The sequence below is a fragment of the Polyodon spathula genome, chromosome 3 (assembly GCF_017654505.1).
Source record: "Polyodon spathula isolate WHYD16114869_AA chromosome 3, ASM1765450v1, whole genome shotgun sequence".
Classification (NCBI taxonomy): Eukaryota; Metazoa; Chordata; class Actinopteri; order Acipenseriformes; family Polyodontidae; genus Polyodon; species Polyodon spathula.
Window position 1 is genome coordinate 36,068,548 of NC_054536.1, and position 25,437 is coordinate 36,093,984.

The window sequence follows — 25,437 nt, forward strand, 5'->3', positions numbered from 1 at the left end:
GCCTAAAACTTTTGCACAGTACTGTGTGTGTGTGTGTGTGTGTGTGTGTGTATATATATATATATATATATATATATATATATATATATATATATATATATATATATATATATATATATGTGTGTGTGTGTGTGTGTGTGTGTGTGTGTGTGTGTGTGTGTGTGTGTGTGTGTTTTAGCATTTATGAATTATATTAAGTACAACTCTTATATTGTATAATATTCAGTAAATTGCAATTAGAAACCAATTCTTTAGGGAAATTAGGTCTAGTCAGTGGTGCACAAAAAAAAAGTTTAAAAGGTAGATTTTCCTATTGTGTTGCTCTGTTTAAATTGTGATGATAATCCAATAATATATTCAAAGCTGTGTGTTTTTAATAAGTGTGCTATTTTTAAAAAAAAAAAAAAATTTCAGGGATTGAGATATGTGATCCAGGAAACCGGTTTATGGTGACCATGGTGGCGAGCTTCATTGCATTGCTGGGGCAGCTTCTTTTACCAGGCCTGGCTGCCCTCTGCAGAGACTGGCAAGTTCTACAGGCAGTTATCATCTGTCCCTTCATTCTCATGATCTCCTTTATATGGTAAGAACAATTGGAAACCACTCTTCCTTTGTAACACTTCATGATGTTCAGGAAACATGATAATTCTTGGTTATTTATGCACTTTTATTTCGTTATCAATACCTGCAATGTAAAAACAAAATGTATTTAGCAATATAAATGCATAGTTAATTATATACAAGCATGTAGTTGAGAACATGATAAAACACAGTATATATGTGCAGAAAATTGTAAGTTATGTGCAGACTGAATATGGCAAACCTTTAGTAGGGATGTCATTTGAGCTGATTGAGATTTCAGCAGAGCTGCAGCAACCTGTCACGGTGTTATTTGGGCGTATGTGAAGCATTAATGAAATATTTGTTCTATTAAAGTATGAATCACTCTGTCAGATTCTTGTTGGTACACCTGTGTACACTTTAGATATCCAGTCAGTAAGAACCAGATGTAAAACCTGTTCTCCAATATATACTCACAATGTACAAATTGAATACTGTACTTGCACAGTAATAGTTGTATACAAACCTTGCTTTTAATGCATGAGATATTCAAGCAATGGGAAGTACATGTTATTTGCTGGGTGCCCTAAAGAAAAATGGCCATCATTGCTCTACTTTCTCAAAAACTATTCATCAAACATAAAGGAAAATAAGGATAATAAAGGTTGGTAAGAAAAAACTATTTTTATGTTTTAATTCTTTAAAACCATTTTTTTCTCTACAATAGCATTTTCCCAGAATCTCTACGCTGGCTTCTGGCCACACAACAGTATGAGAGGGCGAAAATCTTAATTCTCCAAATCAAAAGAAAGAACAGAGTGGATTCCGAGACTGATGTTAAGGGGATCATGCCTGGTAAGCGAAAAAATAAATAACCTACTGTGGAAGGGTGGTGGGCAATTCACTGACACACAGGAGACAGAACTTTATTTGAAGTGCCCCTCAGGCACATTGATTTATGTTGCCCCACAGAGGGCGCTGTTGTCCGTGGCCTATATACCGACAGCAGTAATCAGGACCACAGGGTTACCAACACGGGTAAACAGTCACAGTGCACATGCAAGTGCTAAAAATAATATTCCATAATCAAAGGCGAAAGCAAAAGAGAAAACAAAGCACAGTAATAAAACTACAAACAAAAGGTGCTGCTTATGTAGCGCCCTTCACTGCCGCTAAACTGGTCAGCTCAGGTCTCCAACCTACGCTGTGCTATGCAGTATACACTGGGGTGGCCAAGGTTCCACCTTCTAACCACACGCGTTCCCTCGGGTACGCAACAATATATTTTAATTCCGGTTTTTAAGGCTGGCTTTTTTCCTTAGCCGTGCTTGCCTGTTTTGTTCTCTCGCTCCAACCACTGTTGTTGTTTACTCTGGTGTCCTCAGCTAGCATCACTGTGTTTCCCCTGTAATGGCCACATAAATGCGTGATGGAGTGTACTTATAGGCCGAGAAACCCCCCGCCCCCCCCAAGGCCCACCTCACAACCACTCGGAGAGAGGGAAAGACAACACACCTTCACCCAACCTCTCTGTGTCATTGCCATGATTGATAGACGGATCTTACAAGGCTGCTGCCCTCTTCCTGCAGAACCACGCATGTGCCAGACAGTCAGCACAGATCTCCCCTGTTACATATCCTCCCCCTCAGAATGGCACCACCGGTCCATTTGAAAATCCTACACCCCCATGCATTCTCAGGAGAAAAAATATGCATTTTGATGCAGTTTCCCTGCTTGGTGGACTACCCTGAAGGCATAGTGCTGCAGGGTCAAGTACCACCATGTGATTCTGGTGTTGTTATCCTTTGTCCAGTGAAGCCATGCTAAAGGGGCATGATCTGTAACCAGGATGAAGTGTCACTCCAGGAGGTAGTATTGGAGTGATTTGACTGCCCAGTTTACTGTGAGACATTCCTCGCAAAACAGAGTTGACTCGTCCGGCTTATCCACTGAAACAATAGGACTGTTCCAGTCACTTGGGGACTCCTCTATTACACCCAGTCTGAGCTTCTGCCTTTATTACCTGGCATTTGCATTCTGGTATGCGGTACGGCCTCGGGCAAACTGACACCCCCGTCTCAACTTCAGTGTCGTGGTGGTCTACTGGAGTCTGCCCCAGGATGGGAGAAAACACGTCAGGAAACTCTGCCACCAGCACCGGAGCCTGACATTTCTGTGTTGGTGTCAGATTATCTACAATTTGTACCGACCCTTTTTTCACCAAACAGAAAGATCAGGTCACAGGTTTGTGATCTTCTTGTGCCACTAACAAAGCCTCCTGTTACAATCAGGGCTTCAAGAGGTTTGCATGATAAATGTGCTTTTCTCTCCATAGCTCCGTCTGGCAGATCTCATGATCCACTGTCGTGTAACCTCAAAAGGTCCTTGCCACTTGGCTCTGAGTCTAAACCTTCTGGCTGGGCAACAATAGAAGCACTTTATCCCCTGGCTGAAACGTGCGTAACTGGGCTATACTGTTATATTAAGTCTCCTGTCTGCATCGAGCCTGCAGCAACTTATCATGTGCTCACTTTACCACAGACTCAAGACATTTGCACAGGTCCAACACAAACTGGACTGTATTGGTTGAATTATCCTGCTGTTCCTCCCACATCTCTCTTACCAGATCAAGTACGCCTTGGGGTCTTCGCACATACAGCAATTCGAATTGTGAAAACCCCATAGAAGCCTGAGGTACCTCTCAGATAGCAAAGAGAATGGGAGTCGATTAGCTGGTCCCAGTAGCACACATCACTATTAATAAATCTGCGCAACATGTATTTGAGGATCTTATTAAAAACGCTGCACAAGACCAGTGGTCTGAGGGTGAAAAACCAAGGTCCTAATGGTCTTAATCCCCAAAAGGTTAGCCGGGACATTAAGTTGGTGCCTTGATCAGTTAGTATTTCCTTGGGGATCCTGACCTAGGAGAAAACCTTCACTAGCTCTTTGGCAACATATTTAGCAGACACAGATCGGAGGGGAATGGCCTCTGGATAAACGCATAGTGTAATCCAAAATGACCAATAGGTGCATGTATCCCGCCATGCTCCTCTCTAGCAATCAATCTATATTTACTCCAATACGCTCAAACGGAGCTTCCACTAGTGGCAACAGCACCAGTGAAGCTCCTGCGACGGCTCTAGGGCTGGCTTTCTGACACTCCCCACAGCGGTCGCAAAAACGGCTGACATCACCATCCAGCCCCAGCCAATAGAACCGTGTCACAAGCCTCGCTTTAGTTTTGTACCTTCCCAAATGACCAGACAGGGGAATAGCATGAGTCACCTGCAACAAATCCTCCTTAAAGGGCTGAGGAGTGAAAAACTGGTGACGCACTTCTCCTGTCTGAAAATTTTTCAACACAGTACAACAGATCTCGATTAATTTCAAAGTGAGGGTACGTTGTGGCGCATCTGGGCTTGAACACCCGACCATTAACCCTTTGCAGTTCATTTATTCAACGCTTGTCAGGTCCAATTTATTTTCACACGTGCTGTTTATTTTACAAGCGCCGTTTTAAAATATATTTTTTGGAGTAAATAGGTTTAAAAGGCATTGAATCGCAAAAGGACAGTCAGTACTGTATTTCCAGCCAAGCCCCACCCCTTGTTTGCTGTATTTTTCACATACCTCTTTGAAAGAGGTACTGATAAATCCTCTCCTGATCACTCGTTTTATCACCAAACTCCTCAATAATGTGATCCAAGTCATTATTTTATTACTTTAACATCTCAAAAAGCTCTGCAAATGTCTGATATTTTTTGAGCACTGGATGCACTGGACATAGGACCGCAAAGGGTTAACCACCGTTGCTTGGTCAAAGAGCCATCCCAGCATGTTATCATGCCCTTGCTCGAGTTGGAAGTCATGGGACCGAGCTATAAAATCAGCTCCCATGACTTCTAGCTCGGGATCTGGTAGGTCCTGAGTGGAGGCAGCTGAGCCAGACTCTTCACCAATTGCCCCCACCTGAAACTTCTTGGACTCCCTCCATTGCCAACCCTCATTCTTAGTGGCCCTGCATTCCCGTTTAGTTTTTTAGGTTTTAAATCTATGGGAATACCGTGCTGGTTCACGAAAGGGGAAGATCTCTCCAATTACTTCCTCTTTCTTAGCCAATAGGGAGGATAGGGCCGTCACAGCAGCCACCCAATCTTTGAACTGCTCCCAGTCCCACCCCAGAACCACAGACACTGGTAATCAAGGACACAAACCCAGTTGTACTCCGGTTACCTGCTGGCCAAATTTACATATTTTGGGAAAAGTGCGCACATAACCATGAATACATTTAATATGCACCTGTCCCGTTATTTGCTTATGCCCCAGTGAGATTAAGCTTTCTTGTATTAGGGACTGACTACACCCTGAATCTAAGGGAGCCTGAGTTTGTGTATCATCCACTGACTGCTTTGCTTTCTCGCTCCAACCACTGGTATTCTTGCGTGGTATTTACGCTGGCGTCCCCAGCTAGCGTCACTGGGTTTCCTCTGTAATGGCCACACAAATGCAAGACGGAGTGTAATTCTTATACCCCCCTCCCCCCCCAAGGCCCGCCTCTCAACCACTCCGAGAGAGTGAAAGACAGCACACCTTCATCCAACCTCTCTGTGTCATTGCCAGGCAGATCTTACGAGGCTGCTGCCCTCTTCCTGCAGAACGATGCATACGCCAGTCAGCACAGATCTCCCCTGTTACACACACCTACTCATGCAAGCTCATGATACTTACTACATTTGTGAGGTGGTGCTAGATGTCCACAAAGATTTAAGGTGGTAGGTTTTTGTCAGTTGCTTATTTTGTCTGTTGGTTATATTGTTACAGCTTTTTCATTATATTGATTGTGGTTAGAAATCCAAGGTTTATGTATGATTAGAGGGTGTTTTTTAGTAAACATCATGTGTTCATTCCCCTGTAATAAATTTCTCTTAAGGATCTATTGAGCCAAAAAGATAAGGTCACGTTATTAATTTTTTTTCCTTTGAAACAGAAGTAATTTAAAACCAGCGCTGTTTTATATTTTTACCTGTGACCTAATGTGGCTGCCCTATCATGGTCATGTGTCTTTTTTTAGTTTTAGTATGATAAAAATGTCACTGGTATATTTTTGTAATCCCTTCTAAGAAAAGCTAATGAAAACAACATTTCTTCTTGTTACTGAAATCAGTCTGTCTGGTAATTTTATATCTTACTTGTTCAGTGCAGACACATCATCCTGTGATCCTAACATGTACATTTTTTATTGAACCAGTTAAACCTGCATGCAGGTCTTAAATATTTCATTAGAATTAATGTTGAATGGCCCTCCATGACCAGAGTTGTCCGTTCATGCTGTAAGTCTTCCTGACATAACAGTATATTTGTCAGTTTGTTTAAAAAAAACAAACAAAAAAACCCAAACATTCTAGTAGTATTTTTTGGACTGTCCAATAAATATCTAAAAAAAACAAACGCAGCAAAAACAAGCGTTACCTCAGCTTTCAGGGCTTTGCTCTTGATCTGGGCTCATAACTCGATGAGTGAGGTCGTTCTTTTAGTTTGTTCCTGATCATATTTAACTCATGAGTCATGTTCAATAAATCAAGAGAAATTTTGAAGGAGTAAAAAATTGCTTAACTTTCACTTTGACACTGGTGGAGAACAGGTTTCTTGTAACCACATTGTATTGATCCTGTGTGCTGTCCTGGGGCCCCAATACCTGTTTTACAGTCTGTTAATCAACAGTATAGGTAAAATGGGGTCAAAAGGTGATGGGGCCGGGGACGACTAAATCATATATAGAAAAAACATCAGAGACTTGTGAGAATATGTTATACAAGATTTAAAAAGCCTTGGTTTGAATCCCTTTTAAGTGCAACCTCCACCTTCACCAGTGTAAAGGCTGCTACCCACCAGATGTGATGCGGCAAATGTAACTGTGCAGTGATGCGTCAAAATGAATAGAACCTATACTTTTGATAAGTATCTTTCATACCACACATGACCCAACAGGCGACGCAGGAGCGGTGCTGGAGCAATGAAAAATAAATAGGATGGAGTGGATAGGGTGGACCTGCTGCATCGCCTCAGTGTCGCTTCTGGTGTTTGTGGTCATGTCGCTGTGAAAGTGTCGCGTCACCAGTTAAAAAATCTTATCATGTCTGGCGTGTGGAAACCTGGAGTTGCAGTACATGGTATTTTTTTTTTTTTTTGTTACAGATTGGTGTGTTTGCCATTATTTGTATAAGAAACATTGTCCATAAATGACTTGGTCTGTGAATTTATTTGATCGATCAAAGCCTTTGCTAGCGAGCTCGCCTTTTAAAACTCATTTGTTTTTATTACCCCAGGTGCTTGTGTCTTTTTATGATAGATGGTTAAACAGGAATAGTTAAACAGCATAGCTATTCTTAATGTGACTCCATCTGATGCAATCTATCTGACACATTTCATCTGATACTAATACTGTACATTTCTGGGATATCTAATCCTTAGTTACAACATAAACGTCAAACCCAGATCTAAATTGTTGTAGAGGACTACTTTCTACAGTTGCCAGATATCAATAGAGATATACACTGAGCAAACCAGGAAAAAATGCACATTTGTTTAACAAATTATTATTAGAAGAAAACCTTCCAGATAATTTTTCATTAAAGGTGGAAAGTTGCACATTGTTTGCATTCATAGATACTGCACCAAGTTCAGTATCTGATAGTTTTAACAAGCATTTAGTTTTTTTGTCAACAGTAAGCTCTATTTAGTTATAGTTTAATAAAGGATAACTGTAATGGGGAAGGGTAATAGTGTTGGCACCCCTGTGAGTTATGCAGTCTGCTTCTGTTGCTATGTTTTTTGTTTTTTTTAATCTTTTTTAGGTGAGTTGAGGATGAGCAGTTTCCATGGAAACATTTCTAATCCTTAACTTTTACAACAGCAGTGGGTCCTAGCCATAGGCAGAGTCTGTAAATAGCTGATTTATTCAATCCTGTCAGAATTTGAAAACAAAAAAGAGGGGTAACAGATCAGGGCCAATATCACCAAAAATTCCACAAGAAGATCACTAAAGTGCAGAATCACCCTGTACATTTCAGAATACATGATCTGTGTGTTCTTTGCCTTACAAATGTCATGTGATAGAATGTCCAGTGACACATATCGCAGATGTGTTTCATTTTGTTAGCCCAAACTCTGCAGTCATTATTTTGTTAAATCCCGGAAATAGTGTCATCCTTGTTATGTCTGGAACTCATAAATTCTTGGGTTTTTTTTTTTTTGTTGTTTTGTTTTTTCTAACATCATTTTGTTGGCTGCAGTTTATGACATTGAACTTTTTTTTTTAAAAAAATTTGGATTAATAGCTGTTCCTGTGCAAAAGCTTATACTGTAAACTTAATGCAAAATATAAAATATAACTTGGTATTTGTGGTTGCATTTATCTCCACCGGACCTTGCAGATGCAGAGAATTTCTGTAATCCTTAGATTCTATACACATATTAGACCCATTTATATGCAGTCAAGCCTGCTCATAACGATCTCTAAGGGTAGTATTACAGCTGTGTTCAAAGATAAATGATCTTTTAAATCCTGCTGCTATAACAAACATAGAAGAGTGTGGAAGGTGCTATATGATACAAGCTATTACTCCCCTATAAGAAGTGGCTTGCCACAACTACATGTTTTGTATAGTTTTAAATAAGATTTTAATTAGTAGTGTAGCTGCATTTTAATTTGACTAGAAAGCCGTCTGATACAATGACATTTATGTTATGTCAATGTTAGGGTCTACCATATACAGTATTATAAAGGTGTCACATTGGATTTGACTGTAATTGATACTTACACCTTCATCTGTACTTTTGTAGTTATAAAAATGTGTCAAACCCTTTTTTTTTTTTTTTCTTCCAGAACTGGAAAGAGAACTTACTAAGCAACCTAAGAAAACTTGTATTGTAAAAGTGGTAGGGACTAGAAACCTATGGAAGAACATCTTGGTTCTCTGTGTAAACTCGTAAGTAAACTTCTTCATTGGTTTTGTTGTTGTTGGTTGTTTTTTTTTTTTTTTAAACAAAATGTTGTTTCTCCCAGTATTGGGGAACAGTGTGGTTAACCAGTGGGAAAAATAACAACCCAAACAGCTTTTAGTGAACTTTTTTCTTGAAAGCACGTTGCAGTTTTAGGACTTTTTGATTTTGATAATCTGAGGAGACAATTATCTGTCCATGGATACCAATATATTTATTGAGCAAGTAGTGTGAGGTAATCCAGCAACAAACTCCCTATCCCCAGCTGTACTGCTTTCCTAGAAAAAGGAGAACATTTTGGTGTAGGCTGACATTATACTTTGTGAGTAATTTCTCATTATAACCCTTTACATGTTTAAGAGAAAACAATTCAGATATATCGAAGTATTTAATAAGTAAGGGGTCTGAGTGAAGGACAATTGGGCAGTAAGGTCTAGCAGTAAATCATTTATCATTTCCATAGTTTGTGTTGGTACTGTGCTTGAATAATAATATAAATAAGATCTCATATAGAAGTGTTATCATAATTTCAAAAACAGCGACAACCGTAGAAGCAAGTACAGGTTTATGACCTTTTATTTATGAAAAATTATTTCCCACTTGGTAAGTTTAAAGAAACAGTAATGAAGAAGTGCAAGATTATTACTATTCTTGTATAAAGAATCACCAGAGCCGCTTTAATAACCTTTCATTTAATCTAGTTTGTATCTTCCAGCAGCTGATACATTTTGCTCCGCAGTGTGTGAGAATACCTAACTCATTACAACAGTACCTTAATATTAAAGTGTGCTTTGTTTCTTTTTATGAATGGATAAAACAGCACTTGCCTAAGTGTTGTTCACCTCCACAGTGTCATAAAGCACTGATAGATTTAGACCAACTACTACAAATGTTTTTGATTAGACAATTATCAAATATAATCCTTGCAACTTTTTTTACATAGCAGTATTTGGGGAATACAGCATAGTAAATAATAACTACATATATGAATGATTACAGCTGGACATTTACCACTACTTCTCAAGCAGTTATCTTTGTGTGGTTATCCCAGATTCATATTATTAGTAATAATAATGCAATATCCCAACTGTAATGAAGCCACATGTGTGGTAGTTTTAATATATAGTCACAAAGATACAGGGTCTGTCATGAGCATGTTTAATACATGGAATGGAATGAATTGTCTGTTCTGGGTCCTGGCATGTTACTGGCTGAAAATGTGTCAATCAATAGGAGAAGTTTCCGATTTGGTTATTGGCAGGAAAGAAGCCATTGAAAGGTTCGGGAGAATTTCACACTTAAGCTGAAATGACTATCTGAAAGCAGTGATACCATTCAGGTTTCTTTATCCAAGTGCAATACCAGATATCATGTGTTTCTTTGAAAATCTGACATTTGAGACCTATAAAACAGGGTTTACTTATGGCATTATTTTGTTAGCTGCAACCACTTTAATGAGAATTCAAAATTGGATCAAAAGAACCAAGAACCACTCAACATACTGCAAACATCACAAAAAGCAAAAAAATAACATGGCATCAGAAGCTACTTGCTTGGGTACATTGCCTCAGTGTTTTAATTTGTGAACTCTTTCTTTCACCTCGAAAGGCTCACCGGGTTTGGGATCCACCACTGCTTTGCCAGAAGCATGATGCAAAACAAATGGGAAAATACTACAGTTTCACACAACAGCGACACCCAAAACATGATTCTCAGCAACTTCTACGCAGACTATTACACCATGGCGGGGATTGCAGTGGCCTCCTGCCTGGCCATGTGCCCTGCAGTGGGGTTCATGGGCCGGAGGGGGGCCCTGCTGATGTTTATGATCCTCACCGCCCTGGCCTCACTGCTGCAGCTGGGCTTCTTAAACTGTGAGTCACTGCTGCTTGGTTGCGGTGTTGGGATTGGGGTTGGGTGTTGGTTTGGGGTTGGGGTGGAACGGGACAGCTTAGAGGATGTCTGTGTAACCGGTTAGTGGCTAATTGTGATGTAAAGATGTGTTTTGTTTTGTGGGTTTCTTTTTTTTTTTTTTTTTTAATTTTTTTAGAAATAACTTGGTTTAATTAGTTGCTTTAGTAAAGCCATTTCCACACAGACATGTGAGTCAGCTATGCAATTTCACACTGGCATGCTCTGCCCAGGTCGCGAGGGTTGGCTATGCAATTGCACGCTGCTTTTTGAAGAAGCGGGGTCGACCTGGGTGACAGAAGCAAATACACAATGTGCAGGTGCCATGCCCTGGAAGCAGAAACATTCACATGACCACCCTTTCATCTGTTCAGGCTTTCAAGATTAATCGTCAGCCCCATTGTTGATTCGAGCAAATGTTTATTTGTCCTTGCTGCAGTCTGGCTCATGATGTGTCACAATCAACTGAAATATGGTTAAACCGAATAAACAGAAATGTTCCTTGCAGAAGTGAAGCCTTCACGCAGGCGTGACTGTTTTGTTACTTTGTCCGCTTACGAACAACCAGCATGCATTTTGTCTTGCTTGACCCGGGTCAAAGAGTTTCGACCCACATCCAGGACCCGGTTTAGGAGAGCCAGTTGTAATGGGCTTAAGAAATATTTAGATATTGATTTTAGATGCAGTCCTGCTTGCTAAGTACATTACATTCTCCAGTTAATGTGGATATAGGGACCTTTTACAGGAGAACAGTATCCTGTAAATTATAATAAAAAATTGCAGAGACATTAAGAATTTAAGTGCAAATTACTATTAATTATTCAACATCTGGTGTCCGAAGTGAAATATATTGGACTGCAATAAATGAAACTGCTTTACTAATTTTTTTTTTTTTGTTCCCTATTGTAATTGTCACTGTGGATCCAGTAATCGGGAAGTACAACCTTCATCATGACACAGGTATGCGCTTAGTTTTTCTCTCTCATTTTAAGATACAAGTGTAATGTACTATCAACGCATCAGCTATGTTCAGGGAGTGGTATTCAGTTTGATTGCCAGTATCTGAAGTTGCAAGTTTATAGCATGCCGAGTTATCATTAAAACAAACTTGCTTAGTAAATGACAACTATGGTACAGTTTTCTGTTATCATCCACAGGTATTAAACTCTCAGTAGTACAGAATTTAGAAATACTAAAAGAAAATTGACAAACGTTTTGACTAGAAGTCTTTTTCATTGAAGACATTGAACAGGTGTGTCAGATGGTCTCTGTAATGTGAGCAGATAAGCATTATACAGTAAACTATTGTAAAATCATTGCAAAGTGCAAAAATAACTTGTTGGATACACAGCACAGCATGTAAACTGGAAAAAATACCAGCTAAACTTTTATAAAAGCTAGATAAGCAGAAGTCTGTATGGTTTGTTTATGAGTGCTAATATTTGATTGCTTAACCATGAATTATATATTAAATGATTCAAATCTAAAATGATAGTCAGAGTGGATCCTAAGACCAGTCTTCCTCCATTCTGCATGAAATGCTACCTAATCCCAATGCACTTCTGTCTGTCTCTCTCTCTTTCACTCTCTCACTGCCAATAGCACCTTAAGCTCTGGGATCTGGAGCTCAATATTGTACAGGATGATGTGACACTGGTTTGTTCCATCTGTTGCTGCAAACAGTACAAACTATTATTTAGTATTTACTTTAGAGTCTAATAAGCAAGCTTAGTTTAAAATGGTGGCATAAGCCAGAGAAGGGAACAAAAATGCCGGAAACTCAACTGAGGTTTTATCGGCTTATGAAAAGAATTAGTAGGAAGAAGTGCAATGCATTTTCAAACCTGGAAAGTAGCCACGTACCAGGAAATACATACTGATGCACAAAAGAAACTCAGCACCTGGGTCTAATGGATTTTATCAAATATTTTAAACATAGATATCAAACAAAATCACAGAAAATGTGAACAAAAATAAGTTTTCGGTATGAAACATGACACACTGTCAAAATGAAAACATTACAAAGCTAGTATCGGGTATGACCTCCCTGAGCATTAACGCAATCCTGACAGCGTTGACACATAGACCTGATCAGCCTCTGGATGGACTGCTGTGGGATGTTTCACCACTCTTCCTGTGCAGCTGCAGCCAGCTGGCAAAGGTTGCTGGTTGCGTGTGTCTCCTGTGGATGGTCCTGGCAATTTGGTTCCTCAGATGTTTTATTGGACTCGGGTCAGGAGAAAAAGCTGGCCGTGGCAAGACCTCGACATTGTTTTCTTGAAGTCGTGCAATTGTAATCCTAGCACTGTATGGTCTTACATTGTCCTGCTGGCTTGGCTTGCAGGAAAAACTGTTGCCTCAAGGACTTTGCCAGTGTATCGCTGAGCAGTAACATTGCCCTCAATCTGCACCAAAGGCATTCTTTTGTTAAAGGAGATTCCACCACCCCACTGGTTGGCTTGAACAACACAACAGTCGGCATAATGCTCACCACAACGTCTTCACACACGTTGTCTTCCATCAGGTCTGTCAAGGGCAAAATGGCATTCATCTGTGAATAAAACACTCCACTTCTCTCTCTGCCACCATCTCAGATGTTCTCTGGCCCACAGTAGATGGCGATTTTATCTCTCAGCTGTCAACATGTTACCTCTGAACGGCCTCCGAGCATGCAAATCATTTTCATGCAGATGGCGAGCTACAGTCATTCTGCTGATGCACGGGTTATTTCTTCCTGGAATTTCTCGTGCTGTGGCCACTGCAGTCTGAAAACGATTACACAGATGGATCAGTCGGATGTGATGGTCCTGGGCCGGTGTGGTGACCCTCCGCCTTCCAGGACGTGGCCTCTACCTCACAGAGCCGGTTTCCTGGTTTCTCTGGACTAGTCTGCTGATTGTTGAAGCAGAACATCTCATTCTCTGGGCAACTTCTCTCAGATAGGCCATCTTCAATCATGCCGATAGCAACCAGCCGATCTTCATTTCTCAAGCGGGACTGGTCATATATTTTACTGTTCTTGCATTAATTAAAATAATGTATTTTTGAATGGCTATTTATACAGATTCTTAATCAACTCATTGTTGGCAATTTTAACTCAAATACCGAACACTGAGCACCTATTGTTCTGTATGAAATCACATGACTTGAGCTCAGTATTTTGTAATCCCAAAGAAAAATACTACTGAAACAATCAACAAACCTATCTGCTCATTATTCAAAATATAAATAACATTATGTATGTGCCCAATGAGCTATTGATGTAAAACTTACTGTTGCGTTTTCATTGTGCATCAGCATATTTAAAAATCCTTCCCAAGTTTTTCTTCTTCTTTTGAATGGCTGTTGTGATGTCATTGTGTGCATCACCAAGGTGTGAAGAAGATGTTTCATCCTTCAGTGAAATGTATTTTAATTACTATAAATCCACATTTTAATAGCATGACAACCATTGTAGCTAATTTCACAAAGCTCCTTTGCTGTTTCTTTTTAATATACTGCTGAATGTACATAATACAGTTTGTCCTTGGATAACATTTATGCTACCTGATTTCTAGAAAATCTAGAATGTCTGCAGATATAAATAATAATAATAATAATAATAATAATAATAATAATAATAATAATAATAATAAATAATAGCAATAATAGCAATAAAAGTGTTGCATCTAATAATCTTAAAAGTGTGTTAATTCAAGTTGTAAAATCAACTTGTCAAATGATTTTTTTCTTAACAGGAATGGACTAACAGGGAGTGTCTTGTACTCTCTATAGACTTTCATAAGCTAATCAAAACTCTGTCTTTCTGAATCTGCAACTAAAGCAGGTTGTTCTTGCAGTGATGTTCTTGTGTGATTCTGTAACCCAAACTCTTTTTGTATTTTTTCTGCCTAAGTGTGCATGGCTTTTTATCCATGGGAAACTGGATTTGTGCTTAATGTAACAAGCGATTTAGTCACACTGCTTTATTAGTTACGCCACACCCAGAAGCAAAGACATGTTTTCTTACCTGTTTAAAGAAAGCCTATATACAAATACCAATGGTATATTTCATAAGGCAAAATACAACCCTTCAATCAATTTTGGTCAAAAATGCGGAGTTATAAGCACCTACATTCAAAGTACAAAAAATACTGGGCTGTAAATAGTCTGTTTTTCCTAATGTCAAACCTCAGCTTCAGTACTGTCATTACAGTATTTAATCACTTAAGGAAGTTATCTTCTTGTCCCATAGAGTATGCACTCCATTCCCTTCTTGATAAATTGTGTACTGGAATACATGTAGAACAAGATATATATATATATATATATATATATATATATATATATATATATATATAATACCCTCCAAATCATATAATTTTGGTGGTTTGGGAGGTTAGTTATATTAAAACCAGCCAAAACCCTGTACCATCTCATGAATCACCTAGCCCCAGAGAGTGTTTTAGAATCAATAAGAGATTGTTCCACTGCGAAAGTCCAGGGCTCACTGGAATCATTTTGTGGTGTACTGACTTAATTACAATAAGCACAAAGCAGTAAGCTGTTTGCTATTTGCTACATACATGCTGCTCTGCATTTCCCTTCAGAGTAGCTGCAAGGAACATTTTCTCCTTCGTCCTAACAGCTTTCTCGAAGTAACTTTACTATTTAAAAAAAAAAAACTAAGTAAAATCCAAGAAAACAAGGGTGGGTTGGATTAATCTAGTACTCCTAAAGCTTCTTAGAGCATGCTTTGTGTTTTACCAAGTACCTGTACTGAACAGCCTTCCCCAGTCCATTCAAATTGTTTGACAGTTTGACTTTTCAACTCAGGAATGCTGTTCATTGCAGGTACTTGGAATCCCCAGCTCAAAGCAAACGCCAAGCCAGGTAAAGGGAGATTTAGAGAAAAATGGCAATTCATTATTGCTCACATTCTCAAATAGTAAAGGAAATGTAAAAAAAAAAATGTGTATATTGAATGACATTTGATGCTGCTTGCGCTTTAAGTTTAATTGCCTGCAGACTTTGGGTAGTTTTTTTTTTTAATTGTATTTTATTTTATTAGCGTTTTAAGGTCTTTTAGTGTCTCTATTTCCAGTCTGTGTAGTCACACACAAAAGTATTGGCAACCTACTCTTAATATAAGTATCCAACAAGTAATATTACTAGGAGGCTGTGTGGTCCAGTGGTTAAAGAAACAGGCTTGTAACCAGGAGGTTTGGGATGGTGGTCCACTATGAAAGGCGCTATATAAAAATACAGATTATTATTATTATTATTATTATTTCATAGACTAAAAAAATAGACAATTTCTGGCAGTTTAACAAAACATACTTTATGTAAAAACAAAAAAAAAATACTTTCAAAGTACAATGGTATCATCTATTTGAGACAGACAGTTTATCTTACAACACGACAACAACCTAAAGCTTATGGTAAAAGTTCTGGAATGGGCTTCACAATCCCCACTTCTCAATCCAATAGAGAGATTTGGACTGATCTGAAAAAAGGCTGTAGCTCTGAGCTGAAGGAAATATACTGGACAGAATGGGCTCAGATTTTACCAACAATATGGAAGATACTGGTTAAGAATGATCATAAACATCTGAAAGACAGAATAATACAAATACTTTAACAAATAACGTTTCTCAAAAAACAAACTTCTTTAAATTAGAAGAAATTGTGTATTTTGCTTTTTGTTTTATTAAACCTTAATCTGCTGAAGACATATCTTAATCTGTTATGTTAGATTATGGTATAATAAATGTGCCAATACTTTTGACTGTGAGTGTAATTGTAGCTTGGACAATCAGGAGCCAGCTGGATGGTTATTACCAAACAGACAATGAAGTTCCTGTAAAAAAAACACAAAAATGTCCTCTGTAAATATTACTGATTCCGCAAGATGCCAATCGAGGAATTTTCACCTTCTTTTTCAGATTTAAAAGAGACTATCAACAGAAAGTTCTCCATTGCCTTTTCCATCATAGGAATGTTTTCATCCCATGCTGTTGGGAGCCTGAGCATTTTCTTCTGTGCGGAAATCACCCCCACAGTCATCAGGTGAGTGAAAGGGAGGGAACCCAAAACTTTAATATACAGTAGAGCCTTTCATATCCGATTGAATTGGTTCCAGGAGAGTCGTTGTACTACATTGTAGTGGGTTTATTAATTTCGGGCACTATAAGTGAACAGTTAAGTATATATAAAACACCAAAGTACAGTACTACAGTATACTATACAAAGAAAATCAATGAAAAACAAAGCACTGTATACAGTATTTGGCAATTTACAAGACAGCATTCCAAAAATAGTTCTTACCGTGCTTCCTCAGTCCATACCAAAGTAACCTGACAATGCTTGTGAAACTGAGAAAAAAATGTTTAAAAAATAAAATAATAATACGTGTTAAACTGAGAAATGTTGTTTAAAAAAAAAAAAAAAAAAAAAGTTTAGAAAAAGCACACACACTGGTTTCAGCTTTTTAATGATACAGTAATTCTATTCGTTCCTTGTTTTTATGTCTTCTCTTATTGAACTTGGTTAAACTGGGCAGTTTGTTTCACGTGAAGTGACAGCATGTAAAAAGTGAAACTGAATTCCCAGGCTTTCTACTGTCAACACTGTCAACCTCAAACTTAACGCTGCTCTAACGCGGACCCCTTTTACATTGCATTGTTGTGTTCTGTGAAGTTAATTGGTCTTTACTGAAAAAGAAGTGCCTCCTCCCTTCTTTAACATGCACCGACTGCAGATAAGGTTATGCAGGAAATGGCCGAATCTTCTTTGTCCAGAAGCCTGTATGTGAGTATCCTGAGGTAATATAATTGCAGTTTGACTGTTTTGACAGTGTGTCTTCTCGCTAATGTAACTAAAATGTAGATCCTCAGTAATACTGCAAAAGAATCATAGAAAGCATTCGAAAGCGTTCATTTAATAAATTGTGGCAAGCGCTTATTATAAAATGTAGATCCTCAGTAATACTGCAAAAGAATCACAGAAAGCATTCGAAAGCGTTCATTTAATAAATTGTGGCAAGCGCTTATTATAAAATGTAGATCCTCAGTAATACTGCAAAAGAATCATAGAAAGCATTCGAAAGCGTTCATTTAATAAATTGAGCAAGCGCTTATTATTTTACAAAACCAGAACCAAACGACTAAATAATATATATCTCTCTTGGACCCTGTTCATGCTACTGTACCCTCCCAAGGCAGCCTCAGGGGCTGCTTAGGGCTGTCTCAGGACCGCCGCATGTTTAGGTCTACAACCCCATTCACATTTGCGGTTTAAGGCGCCTTTGCGCATTCACATATGTGACTGAAAAGCAGGCCTAAAATGTGATTAATTTTTTCAGTGCAGCACAGTAGCAAATTTATGGTATATATTTAAAAAAATAAATAAATAACATGTATATTATTGACTATGGAAAGTCATGGTATTAATAAATAATTAATTAATTATTCAATAACCAGTTACACCTGGAATCATTTTATACAAAACTAAACTTAACATTCATTCCATTTACAATAAACAGTCATATTTTACATGACACGTATTTTTCTTCTCAGTTAAGTATTTGTTTAACCTGCATGAATACCGTCTTTGTTTACAAACATGATCATTAAACTATACTATTGTCTAAATGCAGCAGTACACCATCATATGTCAAATACACTTTGCTCAACAACATGCATGATACATAGTAAACCACTGCATTATGCATAATTACCAGTGCCATTAATCAATAAAACAAACATTACAAATATAGTTCCCTGTTGGAAACAATAAATATTCATGTTAGTTCAGAGTTAGTCTTCATCATCCGGATGGCTATTGTAAAATAGAACTGCAGCATTCCAGACAGATTGTCATGAGGACGCTGGTGTTGAGCACAGAAAATAATCCCAACTTTGCAGCTGTTTACATTTCAGTTCATTCAAATTATGTTTAGCGCTTCCCATTATACAATCGTATGCGTATGAGTGTAACCTACAGCCTTGCTGCATGAAGTACAAAACAGCACATTACCATCGATATGAAATTTGTCTTTGCCAAACTCGGTGATCCGATCCTTAGGGGCGATTTGTTGTTGTTTTCGGCATCTTTGAACAGCTCTGGATACTGACTCAAGTAAACTGAAGCCTCATTCAACACTGAACTTGAATACCAGAAGCAGTTTTATTAGATGGATATGTTTAAGTAAATTTTAAAGTTAAGTTGCCTGTGTTAATGTTTATATATGGTATGTGTACTATTTCAGTTATTATCCCCAAATGTAAAGCCAAAAAATCTCCTGACCGTAGACAATCTGTGTTTTTTGTTGTTGTTCCTTAGCAAAAGGATCCCTGCTACTGAGGTACATAATCAAATTGGTCATGTGATATGAAAAGGCGACTTGAAGTCTGCTTTACGCTCGTTCATATATATGTAAAGGCCGACCCTGGTCCTGGATTGCCTGCCCAGGGCCACTTTGAAACGGTGGCCTAAATCTAGCCCTGGGCTGCTTTTTCTTTTTTGGAGATTTCACATATGAGAAAAGGTCGCTAAATTACAAGTGTGAATGGAGTCTTAGTTGAGCAATTACAGAGTGATGGACCAATGCTTTGCTCCCTTTTAATCAATCAGTTCAGATTTGTTTACTTGAACTTCTTTTTTTTTTTTTTTTTTAATTCTTGAAACATCTGACGGTACAATACAATGCCTACCTTCTCTCAATATTGCCCATAGGTATTGTCTTACAATGCTGCCTGTGCTGCCTCTCCTTCAGAAGGAGATATTTAACTATGTGTCATTCCTCTCTCACATAGTCCCAGTAAATCAAGGTGGCATATAGTCTGAATCTAACTGGAAAACAATTCTCTCCATCTAGTGAAAAAAGGATGCTAGAGCAACGTGGTGGAGAGGAATGTGTATAATATTGTACCTTATGTTCAGATTTGGTAACACTTATTTAGGAGTAAGGTGAATCAATAAATACCTTGAATTTTGACTGATTCCACAGTAAGATTAGTCACCTGCTGTATAGAATCCCTGAGTCGGTAAGATGCTTCTGTCTTTTTCCCATAGCCACCGTTAGCAGAGAAACCCTGAGAGATGCATAAAAAAGCTGTGCTAGTTACAAACCAATCGTTCACCCTATCCTGGGAGAGACTGGATTATTTGTCCATTAACTCCTTCAAGGATTTTTTTCCTGGACAGAGAAACAATATAGTAATTATATAGCAATTCATCTTGTAAACCAAAAAGAAATTGAGGTTTGTGTGAAAGTGACTTCCTGCCATAGTGACCTGTATTCATGTGAACATCTCTCATTGGCATGGAGGTGTGGATTTAATTGGGCCGTGTTGCAGTACAATTGTGTAAAGGGACACACAATGGAGCTGTATAAGCTTAGTACCATTTGTGCAATGCTCTTTACATACCTTGTTCAGATTATAGAAGCTGAACTGCTTTGTGAACTAAACAACAGTAATATCTTACAGCTCTATTAGGCCATTGTGGCTGCTGCTACAATAAGTGTCCTAATCTGTCTTGATTGAAATTAAATTAAGCAATTCAGCATTTCTTACTGGTGCAGTAAGAATAATTGCTCTTTGTCCAATTGTATTTTTCTGAGAAATTGTAATGAATCATAGTCTTTGTGAGATGGTCATTTTGTAAATGTTTGTTCACTGGGTGGTCAGGTTACCTGGCTCTCTCCTAAACTTGTCTCCTCAGCGAAGTGCATGTATTGTACATTGAAATACGTGCAGCTGCAATTGATGTTCCTGGAAATCCCCCTTTTAGAACAGCCTCAAGAAAAGCAACAGCTTTCTAATCTGCTTCCTTCCAACCCCAGCTTTATCAAGTTGGTGCAGCATTGCAGGGGCACTGCAGCAAGACAAGGATTTGGATTTTTAACCATGCACTGTTTTGCCAGAAAAAGAGAGGATGCGGTGTACAGATATGTCTTTCTTTTTCAGTATCTTCAAATGTTGGAGACATCGAAAAAGACTTCTAGTCGAAATGTTTGTTATTGAATTGCAGAGTGTTTTAATGGTTAGCAATGGTAGTGAACAGAAACAGGATGCTTATTGTTTTTATATTCCCAGGCCTTTCTTCAGTGTAGTTCATAATGTTTTTCCTTCAGGGCATGTCAACTCACAATTCATGTATAAATAGTAAGAAGACATTTGAAAGGTCTGGTCATATTGGATTCCTATCCTTCCAGTAAACACAAGCAGACACGAGAGATATAAATAGTGAAGTAAACTTTTATCAGAGGAACACGACATCATTTATTTCCCTTGTTTTGACAGACGTTTTGAAAACCAGAGTTTGTGATGACACAGGCTGTACTGTGACACTGCTGTTTCTGCCCTTGCTGGGTTCAGTAAGGTCAATTGTCTCTATAGTTTTTCTGCCTTATTGACTCTACTAGGAGAGTAGGACAACAATGTTTTTTTATTTTATTTTTTTCATTATTGAGCCAGCAGTATGTATGCCTTACAACTTTGTCCAGTGTTGAAATTAGCATTGAAAATCAACTTTTATTTTATGCATCTAAAAATGGCCAAAAATGTATAGTTTTGGCTCTCATTGGCATTGAGGTGTAGGTCTCATTGATCAGTGTTGCATTACAATTGCATAAAAGGACACAAATAACACGACTAATTACTTTTAGAGCACACTAAATCAAAAACTACAGCACTTATTACATTTTATGTGTAGTAAAATATTTTAATCCTGTTTTAAAAATACTTAAATTATATTTTGAAAAAGACTGAGATGTTTATGCTTTTAAAATATATATATATATGCTGTAGGTTGATTTGATACATGATCTTTGGCAGTATTTTCACATTTAATGTTCCAAGAACTGGTGTTTTCATGTGACCGTCATACTTATTCTGAATACCAAGTATTTGCAATAAAAGATGGGCTCCGGCTTGCATGGAAGTGCCCTTTTAAGGCCTCCACGTTTTCTAGTAGAAGCTTCAAAGTGGGAAAAGACTGAAAGCTCTTGATAAAAAGCTGATCAAAGGATGCCATATCTTTCAACTGTTGTTTAACATTTCAGTGCTATTTTAATGCATGCATGTATTCAGGATTAAATATGCATCTTTTTCTATGTCTATGGCAGGTTGCAAATGAAATAAAAATAAACCACAGACTGCCTAATGAATAAATGGGGAAGGCAGATGCAGCCAGAGTTATAGAGGTGCAAGGATTTATGAAGGCAGAAAGCAGGTTAGGCGTGTTACAGTTAACAAGAAAATGGAAGGGAAGGTTTGAAAAGGTGGTGTGTTTTTTTTTTTTTTTTAATGATTTGAAGTGTACTGCAGACATATAAGAATAAGAATCAAAGGCAAGGAAAAACTAACGATGAGCAAACAAGCAGTGGGGTGGATGTAAGGGGACCTCAACACATCACTCAGGGGACAGGTAATTAACTAGACTGTCCTGGAAATCCTTTGGTCTCGCTAGAATTGAAAAAAAAAAAAAAAAAGAATCATTAAAGAGGGTTTTCTCTCCGAGACTTGAAGCTTTTTTTTTTTCATTCTATTTCTCCTAATGCCATTAAAGGACTTCAGATTAACACAGCTAGTGGGAGATCTCTGTGTATTTACTGTTGCGGTAGCTGTGATAATGAATGTTGCCTTAAGTGCCAAATGAAAAAAGTGTATACCTCCCTGTGGTGATGCATTTTGCTTTCTATAATTTAATATGCAACATGTGGTAGGCAAACATGATTGAAATGAAATCATAAGAACACTTGATTAACTTTGTACACATGCGATTTTGCTTCTAACTCTACAAATCAAAGTGGTGTGCTTTCTGTAAGAATAGACTTGGTGCCCATAAATATATATAATTGTTATTGTGAGAAAAAATGAGTTCTATTTCTTTATCACTAAGGGGGAATGTTTTTGAAGCAATACTCCAGTCTTCAATTAACTTCTATTTTTCAGCCAGATACCCAAGTAGAACCAAATAATCAAGTAATATCATTCTAAGTGTCTTAAGTATATACTGTAGTAGGTATCTTCAGACTAGAGCAAGTCAAAAGCATTTGACAACAATTTGTGTAACTTTAATTACATAAAATAATAATTGACTAGGAACTGTTAGAATTTTATACCAAGAATGATTAGCATACAATTAATAATTTATGAGCCACTGGGCAAGCTATAGTTATCTGCGTGGGGCATTAAGTGGTGTAACAAAGATACATAACTGTATTATTGTACAGAAGATTATAATTTACCAGAACACTAGAAATGAATGGTTACAGAGTGATACTAAAGGTTGGTGTTCCCCTACCTATAAATTAGCAGTTGCAGGTTAGCTTGTAACTCTGATTGCCTGCTTTCTGTCAACAGGGGTGGAGGGCTGGGGTTGGTTCTGGCAAGCGCTGGGTTTGGAATGTTGACCGCCCCCATCATGGAGCTGCATAACCAGAAAGGATACTTCCTGCACCATGTGATTTTCGCCTGCTGCACCATCATCTGCATTATCTGCATTCTGCTGCTGCCCGAGAGCAGACACCAACACCTTCCAGAGACCATTTCAGACGGGGAGAGGTACATGCGACAACCCCTGCTGCCACCGAAGAAGGGGGGCGAGCAGCCTCTCTTGTTAATAAAATCTGAGCGGAAGGATTATTCGGGAATCCACCAAACTCCCGTCCACCGTGCAGCCAGCACTGAAAGCAACACGGCTAATGTGGTGAAATCCTCATGATTGGTTTGCCTCCCGGTGAATCCATAGTTTGTGGCTGAGGAAGCAGAGATTGTTTTGCACCGGTTTGAGCAAAGAAAAAAACTACAACAAAAAATGATTGCTTTGCTTTGATTCAATGAGTTCATTCGATTTAGCTGATCACTGCTGAATATGTAGGGCTCTTGTATAACCATCACATATAAAGTGAAGGACGTGGGCTATGTCACTGAAGAGGATTTTAACAAGTGTTTTTTTTTAGGATAAAAAAGCAAATATTTGTACTGTGCGTTCTGGTTTAATGTATTCATGCAGAATGTTCAATCAACTGTGGAAGTGTGCCAGTGGGTTAAGTGCTTGGTCTCCTGGTTGAATGCCACAAGATGGTTAACTCATCAGATTAAATTTAAATGACCAGGAAATCTAGATAAATCATTTAAGACTTTTCAGGCGTTTTAATAAACAAGGTGGCATTAAGTCGGATGTGGCAAATGACAAAATTAGTGGTGGTTGTGGTTTAGTGATCTCACTGGTTTATTAAATAGCAATTATGATGATTAATCATGAAAATTGGTGATTATAGTACTGACCACATTTAACTAACATGAAAAACGTATGACTGGGTTTTGGTTAAAAAATAAGCTTAAAAAAAAAAAAAAAAAAACCTGGTTGAGCTGTATAATATTTTGGGTATGTTTTGAGGAATTTTTACAGCCAGTTGTAATGTGCTCGAGTGTTTTATTGTGATGTTACTGGTTCTGATTTCGGGTTATTAATTTTATACCACTCTGCTGCAATTTAAAAAAATAATGTATGAGTTTACCTTGTTTACTGTGTTATTACAAAGTGAATTCTATCTAACTTTGCACATTGTACAGATCATGGGTCATGTTTTTGCTTGAAATATTTGAGGATTTGATGAGACCGCTTATATTAAACACTTCTGAGCAATTCTTGGGACTTGCAGGGTTTGTTTGCCCTTCATAGCTATTTATAGTGTAGCTCAACATGCTAAGGCAATGCCACCCATTACAAAAGTGTTAGTTAGGGATGATCGGATGTTTTTATTAATCTAGCCACAAGTGGTCATATGTAATATGTAACACAAAACCTAGGCTGTCTAAGGGGCCATTGATCATAATCATAATAAAGCACAACTCTTTTCTTTTAGCATAGTTCAGCATTTTACCACACGCAGAACTGTACTGCCAGTGGAGCGTTGTTAAAGACTGAAGCCAAGTTTGGGTGATTTAAGAAAACTGTGTTATTTTCCTAACCCTCAACCTGAAAAACATAGATGCCGTAGGGTTAGGGTTTTGCTGGGCTACACTACACTGCAATCCAAAAAATGTGGTGAAGGATTTTATTAATGAATGAATACATGGATGAATGTATAACACTAATCATGTTTTTATTTTATTTTTTCTTGAGTTACTTCTAATGCATTTGTGTCATATAGGTTTAAAATAAACAAGTTTATTTATTCATTTCTAATTTTAAAGTACGTAACATATACTTTATATTTTATTTGGAAGAGGAGGAAACTTGTATTACAGAAAGTTTTGTAAAGGTGCTTCTCTTTCTTTGTTCCTATGCTATTTGATGGCTGGGGTTCTGTACCTGTTGCAGGTTTAGTTAAGGTGGAGATTTTGTGGACAGTCCTTGAATCCTCATTTCCAGGATCAATTGGACCCCATAGAAGCCTGTGGATCCCTTGTGTTTTCTCAAACTAAGGAAAGCTTTTCTCCTCCTGCATACTCATCCAATCTAGAAATCAAACTCTTAACCACTTTCCAAATTTCTTGAAAAGACTGGTGTAAAAGGTACCAAATCACTTTTTCTGCCACTTGGAGAGAAAAGCGCAGTGGTGACAGCAGTTCCCGATGACTCTGCTGCCCTCCCCCTCATTCATGCTGCGTTCCAGTCACAGCTGAATGTCCTCACCACTGGCACTGCCAGTAAGCAAACCAGAACCTTTGAGGAGACTTAATAATTTGCCATTTGTCAGTTTCTTATCAGATCAAAAAGAAATTCAAAACAATATACAGCTTTGACCAAACATTTATCACTCTATAGAATTAACTAATTTTGTTTCAAAAAGTTGTATGAAACCTGCTGAATAATGCTACATTAACAGCCTGAATTACATAATGCTTTATAATTTTCCATATACTTAATGAAAAACTAACAAAAATTGATATCCTGTAATGTTAGTGTGGCTTCCGGTAGACTTTTGTGATAACAATTTACAGTTTTGATTTCATTGTTAAAAAA

General features: G+C 38.0%; 1 protein-coding gene across 2 annotated transcripts in view; it reads left to right on the forward strand.

Annotated features, from left to right (window-relative positions):
* The window catches only part of LOC121313044 (solute carrier family 22 member 23-like), a 58,205-nt gene extending 33,548 nt beyond the window's left edge, over positions 1 to 24,657 (forward strand). For both annotated transcript variants that reach the window (XM_041245168.1, XM_041245167.1), the window contains exons 4-10: positions 415 to 583; positions 1,289 to 1,416; positions 8,450 to 8,552; positions 10,174 to 10,439; positions 11,404 to 11,436; positions 16,401 to 16,524; positions 22,827 to 24,657. In XM_041245168.1, coding sequence (XP_041101102.1) covers positions 415 to 583; positions 1,289 to 1,416; positions 8,450 to 8,552; positions 10,174 to 10,439; positions 11,404 to 11,436; positions 16,401 to 16,524; positions 22,827 to 23,187 — 1,184 coding nt within the window. In that variant the 3' untranslated portion in view covers positions 23,188 to 24,657. The remainder of the gene's footprint in view (positions 1 to 414; positions 584 to 1,288; positions 1,417 to 8,449; positions 8,553 to 10,173; positions 10,440 to 11,403; positions 11,437 to 16,400; positions 16,525 to 22,826) is intronic.
* Positions 24,658 to 25,437: the final 780 nt, after the last annotated feature.